At 33.8% G+C, this 24562-nt stretch overlaps 2 protein-coding genes across 2 annotated transcripts; both read left to right on the top strand.

The window, feature by feature from the left end:
* Positions 1-1299: 1299 nt before the first annotated feature.
* LOC100371283 (5'-nucleotidase-like) lies at positions 1300-10544 on the top strand. The gene is made up of 7 exons (XM_078013893.2): positions 1300-1677; positions 5910-6123; positions 6452-6643; positions 7943-8146; positions 8741-8896; positions 9029-9235; positions 10191-10544. The coding sequence occupies exons 1-7, from the start codon at positions 1300-1302 to the stop codon at positions 10301-10303; spliced, it is 1464 nt and encodes a 487-aa protein (XP_077870019.1). The 3' UTR covers positions 10304-10544.
* Positions 10545-12358: 1814 nt separating this feature from the next.
* On the top strand, positions 12359-21051 carry LOC146735880 (snake venom 5'-nucleotidase-like). Its single transcript, XM_085505581.1, has 8 exons — positions 12359-12541; positions 14726-14939; positions 15268-15459; positions 16759-16962; positions 17568-17813; positions 18096-18251; positions 18384-18590; positions 19546-21051. Exons 1-8 carry the CDS (start codon positions 12359-12361, stop codon positions 19656-19658), a joined length of 1515 nt encoding a protein of 504 aa, XP_085361707.1. The 3' UTR covers positions 19659-21051.
* The last annotated feature ends 3511 nt before the right edge of the window (positions 21052-24562 follow it).

A 24562-nucleotide genomic window follows, 5' to 3' on the forward strand; every position in this document is an offset into this window, starting at 1 on the left:
CGATTGCCCCCTCGAAAAAATTGTTTGGGGGCGTCACCTAGTAAGGTCGCGCCTTCGACGCAATGTTAGTGAGCAAATCTCGCCCTCCCCCCCCCATGTAAAATTTCGTGCCGCCGCCTCAGACCCTGATGACAGATGTTGAACAATTTAACAACAAGACACGTTATTTCTAGAGCGAATTGTCGGAATTATATTTTGAGCCACAAACAACCAACCTGTAAATCTATAAATGACCATCGTAGTATCAAAGACGGGTATGTATATTTTTAACCATTTAATAATGCAAGATTGATTCTGGTTTATTTGCATAAAACAAAGCTTACCCAGTTACCCAGTTACCCAGTTACTAGTACCCAGAATTCGTCATAAAAATGACCCTTAATGACAACCGGTATTTTGTTGTTAGTTGTTTATGTATTATCAATTGATGAAAACAAAAATACATTCGTGTCATACAATCAAGTGGTAACCTTAGGTGAATTTCACTCTATTGTATAATAATATTAATAATATTAATAGAAATAAATTATTAATTGCAGCGATTAGTGTTTTTTTTTTAATTTTAATATTACGTACGTGTATATCAAAACACACATACCAAATTGGCCGTACAAAGTAACTTAGAACTTTAATAAATGCTTACCAAATATAATCTTCTGTCACACAAATAATTATCGTCTAATGTCTTATAAGTTTATTTTTCTTGAGATACATTATTAATGTCACATGACTAATATTTGCATACCCGTTCTGGATATCAAATGCTACTAATGTATATGTATGTACTAGATTAGTCCGTTCGCTGTTGTAGCTTTATTTACATGTTGTTAATTCTATACAAATGAACATTATGCATATTATCGTTCATGTGAAATTGAAGAGATTTACATATATAGAGAGAATGTTTCATCTCGTCTTTTATAGTTGTTTTGATATTCTTTACATGTGTAAGCCAACAAACGACATTATTTCTACTAAACGTGCACTTTCTAAACATAGAATCAGGCATATTTTACTTACCGGGGTAGTACTCTGTAGTTTGTATACAAATGAACATTGTGTATATCAGTATTTGTGTGAAATTGAAGAGATTTAAATTTAATTTGAAATATTTCATCTCGTCTTTTATAGTTGTTTTGATATTTATTTTACATTTGTAAGCCAAGAAACTATCATAGTTTCTACTATGGCAATTACTGAATATGGAATCAGTCATAATTAACTGAAGGAGAGAAGGATAAATGAAAGCTCCCACACGGAGTTCTATTTTTAGAAATATCCATGATCACGTGAGTGATGATGCCCCAAACACGTATCCTATTGAATCGATACATGATGTGGTTGCCTGTTTGTTTGGCAGTGGTCATCACTTTGTTGTGCATAATACCTCATGCGTTATGCGATTACAAACTGACCTTACTTCACACAAACGACGTACATGCACGGTTCGAAGAAACTGATGTCGATTCAGGGTCTTGTGAAGAATTTGAAAAAACTGTCGGGGAGTGTTATGCCGGTGTGCCTCGTCGAATGACTGAAGTGGAAAGAATACGAGAACGTGATGAAAATGTACTGCTATTAGACGCTGGTGATCAATTTCAAGGCACCATGTGGTTTTATTTTTACAAGGGAAAGGCAACATCTTATTTTATGAATTGGCTTGACTACGATGTCATGGTAGGTATATACAATAAATTTAATTAGGTTAGCTGATTGTAGTTTACTCATATAGCCCGGATATTCACAATTATTACAAATAGCAAGGATTTCGTGACGTTTAAACGATCCGTATTAATAAGAGGGAAACATTCGATATAACTGAATCAAACACAACTTATTTAATAACAGGGCTGCACCGACCGACCAATGGGAGCACGAAGTTTCAATATTGAGCAACACATGATGTTATAATACAGTATAATAATGGTGTTATTTACATTAGCATCAATACCAGTTTGGTGACCTCTTGTTTAAAAATCGTCCAAGAATATAGCGCCATATATTCGATAATTTGTAGCGTTTAACCATAAAACAGTACATGGACCAATAGATGTGGAAATTAACCTGCATTCGCGAATTTCGGAATTGGCGGTACGGAATATGGTATTTAAATAGTGACATGTATAATATAAATTGTATATATATTATGTTTTGGAAATACGTCACAGAAATAATGTAAGTTAATAAAATATTTTCATGGTACGAATACCCAACACATGTAGTTTGCCGTAATGTATTATTTAATGTTGACGTGTACTACCCGATGGCGCTGTTACACCAGCATTTAGTCATATGTATACTATTGTTTCTTCTGTAATTCATTTAAAGTGCCAGACACCTAACATGCGATTAGATGTTTGTTTAGTATTTCTGTTTGCATGATGATTATAGAATAATAACTTCGATAAATAGTCGATAGTATTTGCTAATTGTTACCCAAAGTAAAATAGCTAGACGGCTTTGGCAATGGATCTTTTTTAATAGCATAAATAAAATATTTTCTATCTATAATACTAACTTCGCAACTAGTTACGAATATAAAACAAATGATTGATAACAATCGACAAAGCAGTCTACAAGAACAAAACAAATGACCAGTATAACACAACACCAACATGACCAAACCGGTAATATGATTTATATGTACCTCATAGTACACATGAAGTAAATTATGTCTTTGTCTCGAAAAGATTGAACACCCTTCTCCAAATGTCATATGTCCCCGCCATATATCACTCTGTGTCATAATCAAATAGTTCCTGTGTGAAACTTTAGGTCTACATAAGACAAGTGACATTGATGCCATCTGAGACCATCTTTGCATCAGTGTTATTGTTATTATTATATCTGCCCCAAACACTTTTTGTATATTAAGGATAGTTGATCACTAAAAACCCATTCGTTGGATGACAGAAGACTATTTAATTCATGTAAATCTGCGTTGATTTGTGAATGTATGGATAAAGAGGGAATTATTGGGTGTGGAAAATTAATGATAGTTTAATTAAAATCATAACTTATAAAATAATAATAAAATAGTACTATTGACACTGTCCATCATAATACTGAGAATCTGAATAAACTAAAAGGGGATACTAAAAAAGCAAATGTTTATAGAAATAATTTTAATTCAGAGGGCATTAGAAATCTAAGACATGAGTTTTACGAGAATGTGATAGAAGGAAATATAGATGACGCAGCTACTAATTTAACTAATATTATTTATACTTGTGGAAAAGATATGGTGTGCAAGTCAAAACAGTTAAATGAGTTTTCGAAATTTTTGGTTTGATAAAGAATGTTTAGTCACCAAACGTGCAGTCAGTAAAGCGCTTAATCATTATAGACATAAAAAAAGTCAGAACAGTCTTGAATATTACCTTCTATCTAAACAATCCTATCAAAAACTCATTAAAGAGAAAAAAGCAGAATTTCAAAAGCTCAGAAGGGATGAACTAATTAACCTGTCTAAACAGAAAAACTCTCATAAATTTTGGCAGAAACTTAAGCAACATAAAATTAATGTTTCAGAAAATATTACTATGGAGGAATGGTCACATTATTTCACTAATTTGTTTACCCCGGTTCTTGTGGAAAATGAAAATTACAATGATTTTTACGCTTCAATCGAAGATTATATGACTGACTTAGATATAGAGAATATTGGTATACCTGATGTAGATTTAGAATTAGCAGAATTTAACCAACCAATTAGTATGACAGAGGTGAAGAAAAATTTGGATTAACTGAAGGCTAATAAATCACCTGGCCCAGATGGAATTCCTTCTGAGTTTTGGAAATTTGCACCTTTAGACATCTGTGATTTGTTGTACAGTCTATATAACAAAGTTTTTGATCAAGGGGCGTTTCCTATAGAATGGAGCAGGGGACTAATTTCCCCAGTGTACAAAAAGGGTTGCAGGGATGACCCAGCAAACTATCGAAGTATAATGCTTTTGAATACTATAAGTAAAGTATACACAAGTATTCTCAGTGATAGGTTAAGTAATTGGTTGAATCGATATAATAAAATAATTGAGGAACAAAGTGGATTTCAAAAAGGTAAATCAACTTTGAATAATATTTTTGTTCTCTATACCCTTGTAGAAAAATATGTTTATACTCTAGGGGTTAGATTCTATTGTGCCTTTATTGATTATGAAAAGGCATTTGATAGAGTACACCATTGTTCATTATTTTATAAGTTGTCAAAAATTGGGATTAAGGGGAAACTGTTTAAATCACTTTATTCTATGTATCAAAATATTAAGGCTGCTGTGAAAAACCCAAAGGGAGTTACTGAATTTTTCCATATTAATGTTGGGCTGCAGCAGGGTTCTGTTATTTCACCTTTACTGTTTTGCTTTTACATAAATGACCTTAAGAGTGCCCTCCAACAAGGACGGGAATCAGTTGTGTATATAAATACTTTAAAACTTTTTTATTTGTTATATGCGGATGATTTGGTGTTGTTCAGCAGCACACCTGTTGGATTACAAAGATTACTTAATAACTTAGTGGATTATTGTCTAAAATGGGGGTCCTCTGAAAAAATATGAAAAATGGTTTCTGAGGGGTAAAGAAATTGAAATTGTAGCAAAATATAATTATTTAGGCATAATTTTTTCGAGTTCGGGAAAATGGTTTCAAACAGAGAAAGATATCTCGGAGCGAGCTAGAAAAGCACTATTTTGTTTGGAAAAAAACATTATGGGGTTGGGGGGACTGCAGCCTGATCTTGCATGCAAAGTATTTGACAGTAAAATATTGCCAATTTTGTTATACGGTAGTTGTGTGTGGGGAATGCGGGGTGTAATAGCTGACATAGAAAAAATACAAAATAAGTTTTGTAAATTTCTATTGAGAGTTAGTTTCAACGCTTCCAATGATGCAGTAAGGGGTGAATTAGGGAGACACTCAGTTAGAGTTTATGTTAATATTGAAATGGTCAGATTTTGGCTGAAACTGATTCAAGAGGGCGGCTCAACTATACCATAGAGCAGAAGGGGGGTCTAGGTGTTGGGCTTTAGAGGTAAAAAATATTTTATGTACATCTGGTTATGGACATGTATGGTATGAACAAAGAATTGATAATAGCGAAATGTTCTTCAGTGAATTTAAAAGAAGATGTTTTGATATATCTAGACAGAATTGGTGTGCAGAAATTAATAAAAATGTAAAGCTTCAAACATATTGCATGTTTAAACAAGATTTAATATATCAAAGATATCTTGCTGCTATTTCGTTGGCTACTCCTATCTATTCTTGTGCTATAACTAGACTTAGAATTTCTTGTCATCCCCTAGAAATTGAAAATGGTAGAACATTGGGTATTCCACGTGACCAAAGATTATGTCCATTTGGTTGCAGGGTCACAGAGGGCGAATATCATTTCACTATGGTTTGTCCAAAATATGAAGCACTTAGACAAAAATTCTTACCAAAATAATATTTTTCACCACCAACAACCAAGATGAAATTCATTGCATTGCTACAGAGTACTAACTCGTTTATTTTACTAAGTTTGGGTAAATATTTGTTTAAGAGTTTTCAAGTATGATTTGAAGTATATGTATCTTGTAATTTTAAAGCGACCATGTGTAATTTAAGTTTTGAAATGTAACAGTACTTTAGGCCGGTGGCCATATAGTGCGGAATAAAGAAATAAAAAATAAAATCATAACTTTTGTTATATTCGGGTATATTATTTATTAATTGTTAATTATTAGGCAGTTTGATATCGGTGTTTGGTACTTGTGTGATACACGATTATATTTAGAAATGAACAAAGCACTGACAAGTACGTCTGTTACTATGTTTATGTACATTTCATTGCCCATATATTGCGAATAAACTAGAAAATATGTACAGTCGCGTAATGTCTTTTAAATGTAATATTATGATTGTAGGCAATTGGTAATCACGACTTTGGCAATGGAATTGATGGTCTGACTCCTTTTCTAGACAATGTAACATTCCCTGTATTGAGTGCAAACATCGATGATACTGATGAACCAAGCATACAAGGCAAATACAGCAAGTCTACTGTACTGACAAGGGGGAATGAGAAAATTGCTATTATTGGGTACACAACAACTGAAACACCAGTAATTTCTAGTCCTGGTAAGTTTTTATTAATATTAACCCACACAATACAACGATGTGGTGAAAAGTTCAATTTGAAGTGACCATTATTCCAGCTTGCAGGGCTTTTGCTGGTCAGATTTATTTCTATGAAAGGGACTATAACGACCCATCGATAACATGACTAGGTGAGTATAAGTATGATTATATACACACATGTTACATCCCTTATAGGTGGGAGTTTTGGGCAGGGTACTCACACACACTAAGCTTTTTAATATATTCTCAGATGGAGAAAACCTGACAATCCACGATCTGGATTCAACCATAATTTAAGTAATTATTTAAAGTAATTATTTGGTTCTAGGTAAATTAAAGTTTTTAAATGAAGTCGATGCCATACAGCAAGAGTTGAACCGACTGAAGAATGAAGATCCAACCATCAATAAATTCATTGCTCTAGGCCATAGTGGAATTGTTGTTGATATCGAAATTGCTAACAAGGTTGTAGGCATTGACGTTGTTATTGGTGGACACTCCAACACGTTTTTGTATACTGGTAGGTATTATGTTTGTAATGAACTATTATTGGAAACGTTTAAATACTTACACTATGACAATACGCATTACTGCAACCGCCCACAACAACGTTTAACCATCATAAATGTTTGTTGTTCTCTCTTAAAATAAAATAGACAAAAAAAGGAACGCCGATCAAAAAATGTATAGGATCGTTTAAAAGTATGTTGAATGACGCAGTGTTATAAAAGTACGGCCCACGGGTATGGCTTCCTCTCATATTTTAGCATTTGGTGGCGCACTTTCGGCGAGAGTCGGAAATCCGGAAACAATCGACCGTTTCAGGATAGGTGGGCGTGGCTACAGCACGGGAAATATCTCAAATTTACTAATTTACGAGTAATCATTTTCAGCAAAAAAATCAATAACTGCCCATTTCAGGATGAAGGATTGTATAAACATCGTGGTGTACACGAAATATGTATTATAACAGTATCAATATTAAATTAATAGCATAAATTATTTTAAACAAATTAATAGCAGCCAATAATAAGAGATATGATCTGTTGCCCAAATTTATGAGCATTTAACACTACGTGTACAAATGTACGAAAATAAGTTATGCTCCAGATGTCACCTCCAATGGCATATTTCTGGCCTTTGAACAAGTATATAGGTGATCATTGTACAATATCGCTCATACTTAAGATTCGACCGCGTTTTTCCCTGTGTTCCTGCACCAGACTGGTTGAGAGTGTTTATGTTCATTGGGCTACCGATGTTTCAGCCGTTCTTCACATTCCATTCACTTGGGTGCCAAATTCGGCAGTTGGTATAGTTTTTGATGTGACATTTGTAGGAAGATTCAGGTGCCGGACATTCATACACTGGAAAGTGTGTTATATGTTCCCTCTCCTTCGTCGTGTTTTTATTTTTTGTTTTACTTTTTAGATTGTAGTTTTTTTTTTTAAATTTCTTTCTGTAAGACCCTTTTTATCCTTTCCTAAGGATTTTATGCGTCTAATAAAAATATAAATATAAATGTAAATGTTGTGTGTAGTGCATGTTTTCATTGCTTTCCTCTTACGTTTCTACGTTAGGACGTGATGGGGTTTCATTTAGCACTGAACTATGGTAAGGGCAGATGGTGTACCTCGTGACAGCATATGCAGATACTCTTGTTTGTAGTGTCATGTTTAGAAAGAGGCACATACTCATACACATGTATCCCATAATTACAATTACAATTACATAAATGTGAAGGTCCCATTAACTGTAACATCTGTTCCTGAAATACCTTGGCTCCTAGCCCAATATACTATCAATGTTTGCATTTCAGGGTTTCCTCCATCAACAGAGGTTCCTATGAATAAATATCCTATACTAATTCATCCACCTCATGATGGTAAGCGTAATGTTCTTGTTGTACAAGACTATGCCTATGGAAAATATCTTGGAGAGTTGAAAGTGACTTTTGACGATGACGGCAATGTAATTGGTTGGGATGGAAACCCAATACTATTAGACAATAACGTTCCTGAAGGTAAGCCATTAATTATATGTACTGAATCTAGATCGGGAAATAATATTCTATATATACCAAGAATCAGCTCACAACATAGGGTTTAAGTGTAATAGATGGTAGTAGGTTATCATATTCCTTGGTATCGTTTTCTCAATAAATTAAAGTGGATAGCCCCTTTCATTGCCGTGAGAGTGAATGACTAATTGTTAAAAGTAAATAGCCGGAATGATGGGTTCTTAGTTTAACACGGTTTGCTCTATTGTTGTAAAAGTCATGCTTTTATTCCAAATTCCAAATTTATATTTTTGAGAGACATGCAGCTCATTAAATGAAACGCTCCATTCATTGTATTTGAGATTTGTCTTGAGAGACGTGAATCTCACAACAGAACTCCATTCATTTATTGTCTAGAGAGAAATGCTGGTCAAAACTGGACTAACTGCATTTGTTGCTCTGATAGGCATGCTGCTCAAAACAAGATTCATTCTATTATTGTGAAAAAAACATGTGTCCCAGCACACGATTAACTTCAAAGCGAATAAAACGGCTGCTTTCTACATAATATTATATTTATGTCTAGATTCAAGTATTTTACATTTTATCATTTCTCAGGTGATATTACGTTAGAAGAATTGATCGCAGTATTGCCATTTGGTGACACTGCTGATATAGTAGTACTTAAAGGAGAACATTTACTTGGAGCATTAGAACATTCTGTACATAGATATAGTGCAATTCAATCGTATGGAGAATTTCTTCAAATGTCAGGTAAGTATTGTATTCATATCACTTATCTTGTGTATGCACTTGTATAATACTCTTGGCAGTTCATTATCTGGACAAGAAAATACTAGTAGATGGGATGGTTGTGCGACTAAACTGCTCTCAATTTTATTATAGGGATACGAGTTCAGTACAACCTTAGTAGACCATCTGGAGATCGGGTTGTCGACGTCCAAGTTCACTGTGTCGAATGTGAGAACCATGTTCCCGTATATGAACCGCTAGATTTGAATAAAAAATATGCCGTTATCACAACAAATTATATTGCAAACGGAGGTGATGGATATGATGTGATCAAATATAATAAGATAGAGCACAAAACGGGTAAGTTAACCAAACTTGGCGATGGATTTGCTGACATCTGAGAGAAAAATACAACATGAAAGGTACAAGCTAATAATAGGTTGATGGACATGATGATGTCATCTGAGAGGATGAAAAACAGCATGAAATGGATAAACTAAGTAAATTTGATGATGGAATAAGATAAAACGAAATAATACAGCACAACATAAACAGGGTAAGCTAACCAAATTGGATGATGGAGAATAAGATACAACATGACGAGGTTAAGTTAACCAAACGAATTGATGGATTTGAAGTAAAAAGAGACAATAATGGAACAGCATGAAATAGGTTGAACGATCGAATGAGTGATGGGCATGATGTTATCTGAGAGAATAAAAAACAACATGAAAGTAAGTTAAGCAAATAGGGGGGTAGATATGATATAAAATAAATAGCACAGCACGAAATAAAACTGGTAAGTTTATTGACAGACCATCACTTGGCGGCGCAGAAACATACATCCGGTTCCCTTGCTATATGTAGGTTACCATTGCATGCTGTCCAAATAGGGTTGTTAGGTATGATTTAAAAAGAAAACGGGTAAGTTTCCATAGTGGAAGAAAATATTTATTTAGATTAACCTGACGTCACTAGGTTTGAAAATCAAAAACAAGTGATACACAAAAAACATGATACAAATCTCCAATTTGCACTTTTGGGATTGTTGTGTTTACAATCATGATGAAATGATTGGGAAAGCAACTTTAAGAAGCCTGGTGAATTGGTTAATGCCTTGATAGACTCAACATGTACTGGCCTCTTCTCTATTGGACATCTAAATGCGCGACGAGAAATAATATTGAATTGTAACAATTCTCTGATTCACATTATCTGGTAAATAATATAAATTATATGTAGATGATTTATGTGATAAACTTCTAGATTTTGGTTTATGGCATATGACCTTTGAATATATTTGTTGCGTTTTCAGGCAGAGTGGATCTGGAGGTGATAACAGATTATATTGAGGCAGTAACGCCTTTACAGAATGGACTAGAATCTCGTATATCGTTCGTCGATTCTCATAAGAACCCACTGCAATAAAATGAGTTGTCATGTCCCAGCTTTAGACAAACCAATAAGGAAAGAGTTGATGGTGTTAATGAGGCTTCATAGGCTTAATATGTAAACAAATTCAGCACATAATAAACCTAATTCCACAGTTAGACATACTATTAACCTATTAGTTAAGCTTCATGTTAGCATAATTGTATGTTACTGAATCCCTGTTTCCCTCAATGCCATATATGGTATGAAACGATAATAAATAGTGCTGTTAACGCAACTATAATGAGTGATTGTAGTATTTGACAATGTAATAATACAGATCAGATACAATATGTGGTTTATCAATTATGGCAAGCCAAACGTTGCAATATTAGTAAAAACACATTTGTGTTCAATATTCCAAATTTGTGTTTAAAAATGCATTTTATATGCAATTTTTTTTCATTTTATTTGCAACTATTTCATTTTATTTGTCTGAAATTTCAATTTTATGAGTGTGAATTCGATTTTTCGAGTTTTTTTTATGTGCAACAAGTCGCTTTCGTAGTGGACAAATGGCGAATGATGAATATGGCGCTCATTCTTCACCAGTTATTTTGGAGTTATTCGACACTTGCGAGAGAAATTACCTTGTCAACTAAGATACCGCATTTGTGAAGTTAATCATAGATCGTCTTAATAGAGCATTAGATTTATTGTTTACAGTGGCGTTTCAAAAACCCCAATTTTGTAATTGTTTTTTTAACAATAATATTGATATGGCTGGAAATTTTCAAAGAGCCGTCAAGCTCAATACCCAAATCTTTGACCGATGTCTCTCGCTTCAAACGGGAATCCCTAATTATATTATTGTAACCAAACTTGTTCTTTTTATTTGTGAATGAAATTAAACAACATTTTTCTATGTTAAGCTTTAAATGCCATTTTGAACACCATGCAACCACACATCAAGGTCTCTTTGTAATAACAATACATTAGTCATAGAGTTAACATCTCTGTAAATGTTCTAGTCATCTGCAAAAAAGAATCATATTTGAAGATTTCGCACATGAATGCAAATCATTTAGATATAATATGAATAATAAATAACCAATTATAGATTCATGTGGTACACCAGACAAAACAGGTATCTCTCTCTCTCTCAAATATTAGTTGCCAAGCTTTTTGACCAAACCGGTAATATGATTTATATGTACCTCATAGTACACATGAAGTAAATTATGTCTTTGTCTCGAAAAGATTGAACACCCTTCTCCAAATGTCATATGTCCCCGCCATATATCACTCTGTGTCATAATCAAATAGTTCCTGTGTGAAACTTTAGGTCTACATAAGACAAGTGACATTGATGCCATCTGAGACCATCTTTGCATCAGTGTTATTGTTATTATTATATCTGCCCCAAACACTTTTTGTATATTAAGGATAGTTGATCACTAAAAACCCATTCGTTGGATGACAGAAGACTATTTAATTCATGTAAATCTGCGTTGATTTGTGAATGTATGGATAAAGAGGGAATTATTGGGTGTGGAAAATTAATGATAGTTTAATTAAAATCATAACTTATAAAATAATAATAAAATAGTACTATTGACACTGTCCATCATAATACTGAGAATCTGAATAAACTAAAAGGGGATACTAAAAAAGCAAATGTTTATAGAAATAATTTTAATTCAGAGGGCATTAGAAATCTAAGACATGAGTTTTACGAGAATGTGATAGAAGGAAATATAGATGACGCAGCTACTAATTTAACTAATATTATTTATACTTGTGGAAAAGATATGGTGTGCAAGTCAAAACAGTTAAATGAGTTTTCGAAATTTTTGGTTTGATAAAGAATGTTTAGTCACCAAACGTGCAGTCAGTAAAGCGCTTAATCATTATAGACATAAAAAAAGTCAGAACAGTCTTGAATATTACCTTCTATCTAAACAATCCTATCAAAAACTCATTAAAGAGAAAAAAGCAGAATTTCAAAAGCTCAGAAGGGATGAACTAATTAACCTGTCTAAACAGAAAAACTCTCATAAATTTTGGCAGAAACTTAAGCAACATAAAATTAATGTTTCAGAAAATATTACTATGGAGGAATGGTCACATTATTTCACTAATTTGTTTACCCCGGTTCTTGTGGAAAATGAAAATTACAATGATTTTTACGCTTCAATCGAAGATTATATGACTGACTTAGATATAGAGAATATTGGTATACCTGATGTAGATTTAGAATTAGCAGAATTTAACCAACCAATTAGTATGACAGAGGTGAAGAAAAATTTGGATTAACTGAAGGCTAATAAATCACCTGGCCCAGATGGAATTCCTTCTGAGTTTTGGAAATTTGCACCTTTAGACATCTGTGATTTGTTGTACAGTCTATATAACAAAGTTTTTGATCAAGGGGCGTTTCCTATAGAATGGAGCAGGGGACTAATTTCCCCAGTGTACAAAAAGGGTTGCAGGGATGACCCAGCAAACTATCGAAGTATAATGCTTTTGAATACTATAAGTAAAGTATACACAAGTATTCTCAGTGATAGGTTAAGTAATTGGTTGAATCGATATAATAAAATAATTGAGGAACAAAGTGGATTTCAAAAAGGTAAATCAACTTTGAATAATATTTTTGTTCTCTATACCCTTGTAGAAAAATATGTTTATACTCTAGGGGTTAGATTCTATTGTGCCTTTATTGATTATGAAAAGGCATTTGATAGAGTACACCATTGTTCATTATTTTATAAGTTGTCAAAAATTGGGATTAAGGGGAAACTGTTTAAATCACTTTATTCTATGTATCAAAATATTAAGGCTGCTGTGAAAAACCCAAAGGGAGTTACTGAATTTTTCCATATTAATGTTGGGCTGCAGCAGGGTTCTGTTATTTCACCTTTACTGTTTTGCTTTTACATAAATGACCTTAAGAGTGCCCTCCAACAAGGACGGGAATCAGTTGTGTATATAAATACTTTAAAACTTTTTTATTTGTTATATGCGGATGATTTGGTGTTGTTCAGCAGCACACCTGTTGGATTACAAAGATTACTTAATAACTTAGTGGATTATTGTCTAAAATGGGGGTCCTCTGAAAAAATATGAAAAATGGTTTCTGAGGGGTAAAGAAATTGAAATTGTAGCAAAATATAATTATTTAGGCATAATTTTTTCGAGTTCGGGAAAATGGTTTCAAACAGAGAAAGATATCTCGGAGCGAGCTAGAAAAGCACTATTTTGTTTGGAAAAAAACATTATGGGGTTGGGGGGACTGCAGCCTGATCTTGCATGCAAAGTATTTGACAGTAAAATATTGCCAATTTTGTTATACGGTAGTTGTGTGTGGGGAATGCGGGGTGTAATAGCTGACATAGAAAAAATACAAAATAAGTTTTGTAAATTTCTATTGAGAGTTAGTTTCAACGCTTCCAATGATGCAGTAAGGGGTGAATTAGGGAGACACTCAGTTAGAGTTTATGTTAATATTGAAATGGTCAGATTTTGGCTGAAACTGATTCAAGAGGGCGGCTCAACTATACCATAGAGCAGAAGGGGGGTCTAGGTGTTGGGCTTTAGAGGTAAAAAATATTTTATGTACATCTGGTTATGGACATGTATGGTATGAACAAAGAATTGATAATAGCGAAATGTTCTTCAGTGAATTTAAAAGAAGATGTTTTGATATATCTAGACAGAATTGGTGTGCAGAAATTAATAAAAATGTAAAGCTTCAAACATATTGCATGTTTAAACAAGATTTAATATATCAAAGATATCTTGCTGCTATTTCGTTGGCTACTCCTATCTATTCTTGTGCTATAACTAGACTTAGAATTTCTTGTCATCCCCTAGAAATTGAAAATGGTAGAACATTGGGTATTCCACGTGACCAAAGATTATGTCCATTTGGTTGCAGGGTCACAGAGGGCGAATATCATTTCACTATGGTTTGTCCAAAATATGAAGCACTTAGACAAAAATTCTTACCAAAATAATATTTTTCACCACCAACAACCAAGATGAAATTCATTGCATTGCTACAGAGTACTAACTCGTTTATTTTACTAAGTTTGGGTAAATATTTGTTTAAGAGTTTTCAAGTATGATTTGAAGTATATGTATCTTGTAATTTTAAAGCGACCATGTGTAATTTAAGTTTTGAAATGTAACAGTACTTTAGGCCGGTGGCCATATAGTGCGGAATAAAGAAATAAAAAATAAAATCATAACTTTTGTTATATTCGGGTATATTATTTATTAATTGTTAATTATTAGGCAGTTTGATATCGGTGTTTGGTACTTGTGTGATACACGATTATATTTAGAAATGAACAAAGCACTGACAAGTACGTCTGTTACTATGTTTATGTACATTTCATTGCCCATATATTGCGAATAAACTAGAAAATATGTACAGTCGCGTAATGTCTTTTAAATGTAATATTATGATTGTAGGCAATTGGTAATCACGACTTTGGCAATGGAATTGATGGTCTGACTCCTTTTCTAGACAATGTAACATTCCCTGTATTGAGTGCAAACATCGATGATACTGATGAACCAAGCATACAAGGCAAATACAGCAAGTCTACTGTACTGACAAGGGGGAATGAGAAAATTGCTATTATTGGGTACACAACAACTGAAACACCAGTAATTTCTAGTCCTGGTAAGTTTTTATTAATATTAACCCACACAATACAACGATGTGGTGAAAAGTTCAATTTGAAGTGACCATTATTCCAGCTTGCAGGGCTTTTGCTGGTCAGATTTATTTCTATGAAAGGGACTATAACGACCCATCGATAACATGACTAGGTGAGTATAAGTATGATTATATACACACATGTTACATCCCTTATAGGTGGGAGTTTTGGGCAGGGTACTCACACACACTAAGCTTTTTAATATATTCTCAGATGGAGAAAACCTGACAATCCACGATCTGGATTCAACCATAATTTAAGTAATTATTTAAAGTAATTATTTGGTTCTAGGTAAATTAAAGTTTTTAAATGAAGTCGATGCCATACAGCAAGAGTTGAACCGACTGAAGAATGAAGATCCAACCATCAATAAATTCATTGCTCTAGGCCATAGTGGAATTGTTGTTGATATCGAAATTGCTAACAAGGTTGTAGGCATTGACGTTGTTATTGGTGGACACTCCAACACGTTTTTGTATACTGGTAGGTATTATGTTTGTAATGAACTATTATTGGAAACGTTTAAATACTTACACTATGACAATACGCATTACTGCAACCGCCCACAACAACGTTTAACCATCATAAATGTTTGTTGTTCTCTCTTAAAATAAAATAGACAAAAAAAGGAACGCCGATCAAAAAATGTATAGGATCGTTTAAAAGTATGTTGAATGACGCAGTGTTATAAAAGTACGGCCCACGGGTATGGCTTCCTCTCATATTTTAGCATTTGGTGGCGCACTTTCGGCGAGAGTCGGAAATCCGGAAACAATCGACCGTTTCAGGATAGGTGGGCGTGGCTACAGCACGGGAAATATCTCAAATTTACTAATTTACGAGTAATCATTTTCAGCAAAAAAATCAATAACTGCCCATTTCAGGATGAAGGATTGTATAAACATCGTGGTGTACACGAAATATGTATTATAACAGTATCAATATTAAATTAATAGCATAAATTATTTTAAACAAATTAATAGCAGCCAATAATAAGAGATATGATCTGTTGCCCAAATTTATGAGCATTTAACACTACGTGTACAAATGTACGAAAATAAGTTATGCTCCAGATGTCACCTCCAATGGCATATTTCTGGCCTTTGAACAAGTATATAGGTGATCATTGTACAATATCGCTCATACTTAAGATTCGACCGCGTTTTTCCCTGTGTTCCTGCACCAGACTGGTTGAGAGTGTTTATGTTCATTGGGCTACCGATGTTTCAGCCGTTCTTCACATTCCATTCACTTGGGTGCCAAATTCGGCAGTTGGTATAGTTTTTGATGTGACATTTGTAGGAAGATTCAGGTGCCGGACATTCATACACTGGAAAGTGTGTTATATGTTCCCTCTCCTTCGTCGTGTTTTTATTTTTTGTTTTACTTTTTAGATTGTAGTTTTTTTTTTTAAATTTCTTTCTGTAAGACCCTTTTTATCCTTTCCTAAGGATTTTATGCGTCTAATAAAAATATAAATATAAATGTAAATGTTGTGTGTAGTGCATGTTTTCATTGCTTTCCTCTTACGTTTCTACGTTAGGACGTGATGGGGTTTCATTTAGCACTGAACTATGGTAAGGGCAGATGGTGTACCTCGTGACAGCATATGCAGATACTCTTGTTTGTAGTGTCATGTTTAGAAAGAGGCACATACTCATACACATGTATCCCATAATTACAATTACAATTACATAAATGTGAAGGTCCCATTAACTGTAACATCTGTTCCTGAAATACCTTGGCTCCTAGCCCAATATACTATCAATGTTTGCATTTCAGGGTTTCCTCCATCAACAGAGGTTCCTATGAATAAATATCCTATACTAATTCATCCACCTCATGATGGTAAGCGTAATGTTCTTGTTGTACAAGACTATGCCTATGGAAAATATCTTGGAGAGTTGAAAGTGACTTTTGACGATGACGGCAATGTAATTGGTTGGGATGGAAACCCAATACTATTAGACAATAACGTTCCTGAAGGTAAGCCATTAATTATATGTACTGAATCTAGATCGGGAAATAATATTCTATATATACCAAGAATCAGCTCACAACATAGGGTTTAAGTGTAATAGATGGTAGTAGGTTATCATATTCCTTGGTATCGTTTTCTCAATAAATTAAAGTGGATAGCCCCTTTCATTGCCGTGAGAGTGAATGACTAATTGTTAAAATTAAATAGCCGGAATGATGGGTTCTTAGATTAACACGGTTTGCTCTATTGTGGTAAAAGTCATGCTTTTATTCAAAATGACATGACTCACTTCATTTATATTTTTGAGAGACATGCAGCTCATTAAATGAAACGCTCCATTCATTGTATTTGAGATCCAGGCAACTCAGATCAGAACTCACTGTAATCATTGTCTTGAGAGACGTGAATCTCACAACAGAACTCCATTCATTTATTGTCTAGAGAGAAATGCTGGTCAAAACTGGACTAACTGCATTTGTTGCTCTGATAGGCATGCTGCTCAAAACAAGATTCATTCTATTATTGTGAAAAAAACATGTGTCCCAGCACACGATTAACTTCAAAGCGAATAAAACGGCTGCTTTCTACATAATATTATATTTATGTCTAGATTCAAATACACTGAGTGAAATTAAGAAATGGTCGCAACCACTGATGAAAAACAAATACCACGTAATAGGACGAACCATTGTGAATTTAATTAGCACAGTATGCGGACTAGAGGAGTGCAACACGGGTAATATGATAACAGATGCTGTGATATATGAAAATATAAAATACCCGGATGAAGTCAAATGGAACCACGTATCCATGGCGATTTGGAATAGTGGCGGAATAACAGCTTCTCTTGGAATAGGTATTACGACAATGATAAACACTGTCAATCTTAATTTGAGTGTAATCCACTCTGTATTAATTGGGTGAAAGTATAGCATTATGGTCAAAAATAGTTCATTGGTGAGGATCATATACAACAGACTACTACCATGATGAAAACAATATGATAATGCTGATACTACAGTAATGCATTAGTTAATTCATTTCACTCTAACCAAAGTAGGTACCTTAAGTGAAATATGCTTTATCGTTCTGTAAGGGAAATGTCATTTTAAGTATTTTACATTTTATCATTTCTCAGGTGATATTACGTTAGAAGAATTGATCGCAGTATTGCCATTTGGTGACACTGCTGATATAGTAGTACTTAAAGGAGAACATTTACTTGGAGCATTAGAACATTCTGTACATAGATATAGTGCAATTCAATCGTATGGAGAATTTCTTCAAATGTCAGGTAAGTATTGTATTCATATCACTTATCTTGTGTATGCACTTGTATAATACTCTTGGCAGTTCATTATCTGGACAAGAAAATACTAGTAGATGGGATGGTTGTGCGACTAAACTGCTCTCAATTTTATTATAGGGATACGAGTTCAGTACAACCTTAGTAGACCATCTGGAGATCGGGTTGTCGACGTCCAAGTTCACTGTGTCGAATGTGAGAACCATGTTCCCGTATATGAACCGCTAGATTTGAATAAAAAATATGCCGTTATCACAACAAATTATATTGCAAACGGAGGTGATGGATATGATGTGATCAAATATAATAAGATAGAGCACAAAACGGGTAAGTTAACCAAACTTGGCGATGGATTTGCTGACATCTGAGAGAAAAATACAACATGAAAGGTACAAGCTAATAATAGGTTGATGGACATGATGATGTCATCTGAGAGGATGAAAAACAGCATGAAATGGATAAACTAAGTAAATTTGATGATGGAATAAGATAAAACGAAATAATACAGCACAACATAAACAGGGTAAGCTAACCAAATTGGATGATGGAGAATAAGATACAACATGACGAGGTTAAGTTAACCAAACGAATTGATGGATTTGAAGTAAAAAGAGACAATAATGGAACAGCATGAAATAGGTTGAACGATCGAATGAGTGATGGGCATGATGTTATCTGAGAGAATAAAAAACAACATGAAAGTAAGTTAAGCAAATAGGGGGGTAGATATGATATAAAATAAATAGCACAGCACGAAATAAAACTGGTAAGTTTATTGACAGACCATCACTTGGCGGCGCAGAAACATACATCCGGTTCCCTTGCTATATGTAGGTTACCATTGCATGCTGTCCAAATAGGGTTGTTAGGTATGATTTAAAAAGAAAACGGGTAAGTTTCCATAGTGGAAGAAAATATTTATTTAGATTAACCTGACGTCACTAGGTTTGAAAATCAAAAACAAGTGATACACAAAAAACATGATACAAATCTCCAATTTGCACTTTTGGGATTGTTGTGTTTACAATCATGATGAAATGATTGGGAAAGCAACTTTAAGAAGCCTGGTGAATTGGTTAATGCCTTGATAGACTCAACATGTACTGGCCTCTTCTCTATTGGACATCTAAATGCGCGACGAGAAATAATATTGAATTGTAACAATTCTCTGATTCACATTATCTGGTAAATAATATAAATTATATGTAGATGATTTATGTGATAAACTTCTAGATTTTGGTTTATGGCATATGACCTTTGAATATATTTGTTGCGTTTTCAGGCAGAGTGGATCTGGAGGTGATAACAGATTATATTGAGGCAGTAACGCCTTTACAGAATGGACTAGAATCTCGTATATCGTTCGTCGATTCTCATAAGAACCCACTGCAATAAAATGAGTTGTCATGTCCCAGCTTTAGACAAACCAATAAGGAAAGAGTTGATGGTGTTAATGAGGCTTCATAGGCTTAATATGTAAACAAATTCAGCACATAATAAACCTAATTCCACAGTTAGACATACTATTAACCTATTAGTTAAGCTTCATGTTAGCATAATTGTATGTTACTGAATCCCTGTTTCCCTCAATGCCATATATGGTATGAAACGATAATAAATAGTGCTGTTAACGCAACTATAATGAGTGATTGTAGTATTTGACAATGTAATAATACAGATCAGATACAATATGTGGTTTATCAATTATGGCAAGCCAAACGTTGCAATATTAGTAAAAACACATTTGTGTTCAATATTCCAAATTTGTGTTTAAAAATGCATTTTATATGCAATTTTTTTTCATTTTATTTGCAACTATTTCATTTTATTTGTCTGAAATTTCAATTTTATGAGTGTGAATTCGATTTTTCGAGTTTTTTTTATGTGCAACAAGTCGCTTTCGTAGTGGACAAATGGCGAATGATGAATATGGCGCTCATTCTTCACCAGTTATTTTGGAGTTATTCGACACTTGCGAGAGAAATTACCTTGTCAACTAAGATACCGCATTTGTGAAGTTAATCATAGATCGTCTTAATAGAGCATTAGATTTATTGTTTACAGTGGCGTTTCAAAAACCCCAATTTTGTAATTGTTTTTTTAACAATAATATTGATATGGCTGGAAATTTTCAAAGAGCCGTCAAGCTCAATACCCAAATCTTTGACCGATGTCTCTCGCTTCAAACGGGAATCCCTAATTATATTATTGTAACCAAACTTGTTCTTTTTATTTGTGAATGAAATTAAACAACATTTTTCTATGTTAAGCTTTAAATGCCATTTTGAACACCATGCAACCACACATCAAGGTCTCTTTGTAATAACAATACATTAGTCATAGAGTTAACATCTCTGTAAATGTTCTAGTCATCTGCAAAAAAGAATCATATTTGAAGATTTCGCACATGAATGCAAATCATTTAGATATAATATGAATAATAAATAACCAATTATAGATTCATGTGGTACACCAGACAAAACAGGTATCTCTCTCTCTCTCAAATATTAGTTGCCAAGCTTTTTGAATGAAAAGCTAATCTTAAATTTACTGTCACCACATGCTCACAGTTCTTTCTAAGCTTTCTTTGATCTTTCAGGGTTGTAATGAAACACTAATTGTTATGCAAATTTATGAGTAAACCGGCAATGTTGAGTTTTCAGATGAGTATTTAATTCTAGCATTGTTTTGTGTTGTATTGAATTGTACATTTGTATACAGTTTCCCAAACTATCTTCCGTACACAATAAGTGGCGAAATAATAAATGCAACGTAATTGCTCTAGTCATTTGCAACAACTGCGTAATTGCTTTAATCTATCAATTCATTTTTTTAATGATTATGTATTGTATGTCATATGCACTTTTATTAGATATGTCTTGTAGTCCAGTATATATCGGGCATATCAGAGGTCAGAGGCCCCATATTTTCACACTTCTGATGTAATTGTGTTTTGGGGAGAAAATCGCAATTTGTATATCTTATTTCATATTACAATTAGTAAATGAAACACAAAAAGTTTGTAATTAAATGTTGCATTAAAGCGACTCCACTCTCCAACAATTTGAAAAGTGCCTGCCCCTTGTGGTGAATCATTCGGCTGTTATTCGACAATACGATCGGCCTGCCCAGACATTGATCGTCTGATTTGATCCCGACAAGTGTATCAAATCAACTAAGTAGACACCATCGAATACGGTGCATGGTTCGAAGCATATCAAAACAGTCTTAAAAAATGTCAAATTCCATACATCATGCTTACAATAGCAGAAAGGCAAAACAAAATATACTTTGAGTGAAACTCTGAGGATTTAAATGTGAATTAACAGACTGTTTTAGGGCAGAGGTCTACTAAGAGTCTGAAGCGTACAGGGCCAGTTAAATTCACTTTCATTGTGTGAAAAAAAATTGAATAGTCGAAAAACACACCCCCACCTACCGCTGTGACACATTGGATTAACTCTTAATATAGTTGCATGATGTTTGGATTAAAACAAGACTATATGATTACGTTTTAATTGGAGTTTAATTAAACAAGTTATTGTAAATGACAGTCCCTTTCATGTTTTATTGTGACTTTGTCAAACAATGAAAAGCATAGTCAGATTGTTATAGTATTTAGCATATTAACTACAAATGTGCATGAAACGGGTATAGAGACAAAGTTTGAATGAAATTTGTCAAGGCATACCCAGAAACATGTACGAATGTTGATTTTGTGGGACAATTAATAGCTGTCATTTGAAGATTAACAAAATAAAACAAAGCGATATTCATGTGTATTATAACTTGTGATGTACCAACTTTCAATAAATGTTGTCTATGCATGCACAATGAACAGTTGATGATATGTTTTGTGATTTTATTTGTTTTTTGACAAAAATGGTCGCCATTTGGCTAAAATTCGATGAAACGAATAATAACCAAATGTTGATTTGTGGGCACAAAATAGCCACCAATCAGTCAAATGTCAACCCAATCAAAAATAAATCGCTCAGTATGGTAAATCCCCAGTATAGTATAATTATATTAATATATATTGTTCCAAACCTCCCCCTTTACTAACCCTAAGATATGCAAACTTAACTTTAATTTGATTAAATATTAATATAAATTATGGAAATAGTGAGGGTCAAATCGTCATATTATTGACATCACCAACACACACACAAACACACACACACACTAACCACAAAGACTCCCATTGTGCGCTCATCACACTGGAATAAAAAAAGACAAATGTTTGTTTGTTTTTGTAAACAAATTTATTTGTACATTATACGAATCATGATAAAGATTATGGCAAACACTAATTTCATGTGAAGAGGCCATGCATGGCACAGTGCCCGTTAGTTATCAAATTTAAGATATATAGTTTTGTTTATAGTAAAATAGTTGGAACATAAACAAAAGTATGGATCCAGAAATGATTGACATCTTGTATCTGATAGCCAAACGAGTACTTGTCCATATTGAGAAATATTGCTCTGGAACAGCATTAATAAAAACAAAATGGCCACCAGTCGACCATTTTGTATACATATATATATCTATAACATGATGTAAAACGAATGTATCAAATTTGAACATAATCAGTCAAAGCATATCAGAGATATGTCGGCCATTTTAAATCGCATCTGAAAAATAAAATGATGTGCATCAAGGTTCCATAATGTGCAATGTATGTACCAAGTTTGAACAAAGTCCATCCATAAACACCAAGATCTAGAATGCCAGAAATGCTTGATTTTTGATGATTTTTTAGCACACAAATGGCCGCAATTTTGGCCGATTCGAATCAGATAGTCAAACCAATATATCTATGTCATGATTTAGAATGAACATATAAAATGTGAACATAATCAGTCAAAGCATGACAGAGATATGACATTCATTAAAACAAGTCGGCCATTTTTATATCGGATCTGAAATATATAATGACGTGCATCAAGTTCCTATAATGTCCAACGTATGCACTAAGTTTAAACAAAATCCATCTATAAATGCTTGATGCGCCATTCGGTCATCTTGAATCAGATCATGAAACAAATTGATATGCATAAATTATGTATAATACCATGTATGATGGATGTGTGAAGTTTAAATGTGATTGGTTCAGGCATTTCTAAGATACAGGTCCGGACGCACGCACACACGACACAGAAAGATCAAAACATAAGTCCTCGTTTTCGGACTGCGCCGGAACGGGGACTAATAAACAATGGACCGTGTTGTATCGGTATATATGCATGGCTATGAACCTCATGCATTGACAACTGCTTGCAGAGCCACCTCACTCGCTGGGTCATACGTGAAATGTAGTAAGGAACCAACAATTCCCAAAAAACAGGCTGTAGATAAGATCAGGTGTGGTGGGTTTCATAACTACACACTGCCAAAACCTACAGTGTTGAGAATACCGAATTCCATGCATGTTTTAAAATGATTGTATGAATTAACCACTGGAAGAGATATCTGGTAATTTTAGCTTTGTTAAATCTCCAGAATGGATGAGCTCCACAGTGGGATCAGGACTGAAACCTAATGGTGGAATTCTGTCAGCGCCAGTGTTAAAAAGTAAAACGTCTTCCAATGAAACACAAACAGTACCTTCTACAAAGAGAAAGGAAAATAAACTGATGAAATCAAAGTAAAAGACTTGCATGTGGCTCACATCACATCACATCATGATTAAGACACTACAATTCATATATGTAGGGTATTATAACATTCTTAAGGTAGAGATGCAGGTTTGTGGGCACTTGGGAGTGAACTTTTTTTGTTTTGCTTTTTATTATCCAAACAGTCTTGGCTATAGACTGTTCAAATTTTGTAGAATTGTGAATAGTGAAACATACTCAAAAAACGATTTTAAAATATAGATAACAGGTGCAAACATTCTCTCTTTTGAATGCTTAGCAAGATTTAGCAAGGCTGTACATAAATAATAAAAAAGAAACATGGTGAAAAAAAGAAATGACGGGATCTCCATATTATGCACTATATTTAACTTTTAACAAAACGATAATACATTTAAATTTGGAACTGTTACATCCATTTTAATTATGAGCATTAGCAAACTTCTTACTAAGTGAATTGTTATGCAAATTAGCAATTATCTCAGCTTCTTTTTAGTGCACATCCCAGAACTTTAAAAAAAAAAGCTCCTAGACGCTTTGACCTTTTGTTTTGAAATTTTCACAAATGATTGACAATGTGTTTATCTTCAAAACGCCGTCGGGGCATTGTTTTTGGTTGAACAGTGTTACAACAATCGTACAACTAGCCTGGATGTTAAT

This window comes from Saccoglossus kowalevskii, chromosome 11, assembly GCF_978046115.1.
Source record: "Saccoglossus kowalevskii chromosome 11, keSacKowa6.1, whole genome shotgun sequence".
NCBI classification, from domain to species: domain Eukaryota; kingdom Metazoa; phylum Hemichordata; class Enteropneusta; family Harrimaniidae; genus Saccoglossus; species Saccoglossus kowalevskii.

What these genes read in the sequence shown, in the direction of transcription:
- LOC146735880 (XM_085505581.1), top strand. Translation starts at nt 12,359, where the DNA reads ATGGAGGAATGGTCACATTATTTCACTAATTTGTTTACCCCGGTTCTT. An exon ending in AACCAATTAGTATGACAGAG is followed by an intron (nt 12,542 to 14,725) that starts GTGAAGAAAAAT and finishes TTATGATTGTAG; the next exon opens with GCAATTGGTAATCACGACTT. An exon ending in AGACAATAACGTTCCTGAAG is followed by an intron (nt 16,963 to 17,567) that starts GTAAGCCATTAA and finishes ATTTATGTCTAG; the next exon opens with ATTCAAATACACTGAGTGAA.
- LOC100371283 (XM_078013893.2), top strand. Translation starts at nt 1,300, where the DNA reads ATGCCCCAAACACGTATCCTATTGAATCGATACATGATGTGGTTGCCT. An exon ending in GGCTTGACTACGATGTCATG is followed by an intron (nt 1,678 to 5,909) that starts GTAGGTATATAC and finishes TTATGATTGTAG; the next exon opens with GCAATTGGTAATCACGACTT. An exon ending in AGACAATAACGTTCCTGAAG is followed by an intron (nt 8,147 to 8,740) that starts GTAAGCCATTAA and finishes ATCATTTCTCAG; the next exon opens with GTGATATTACGTTAGAAGAA.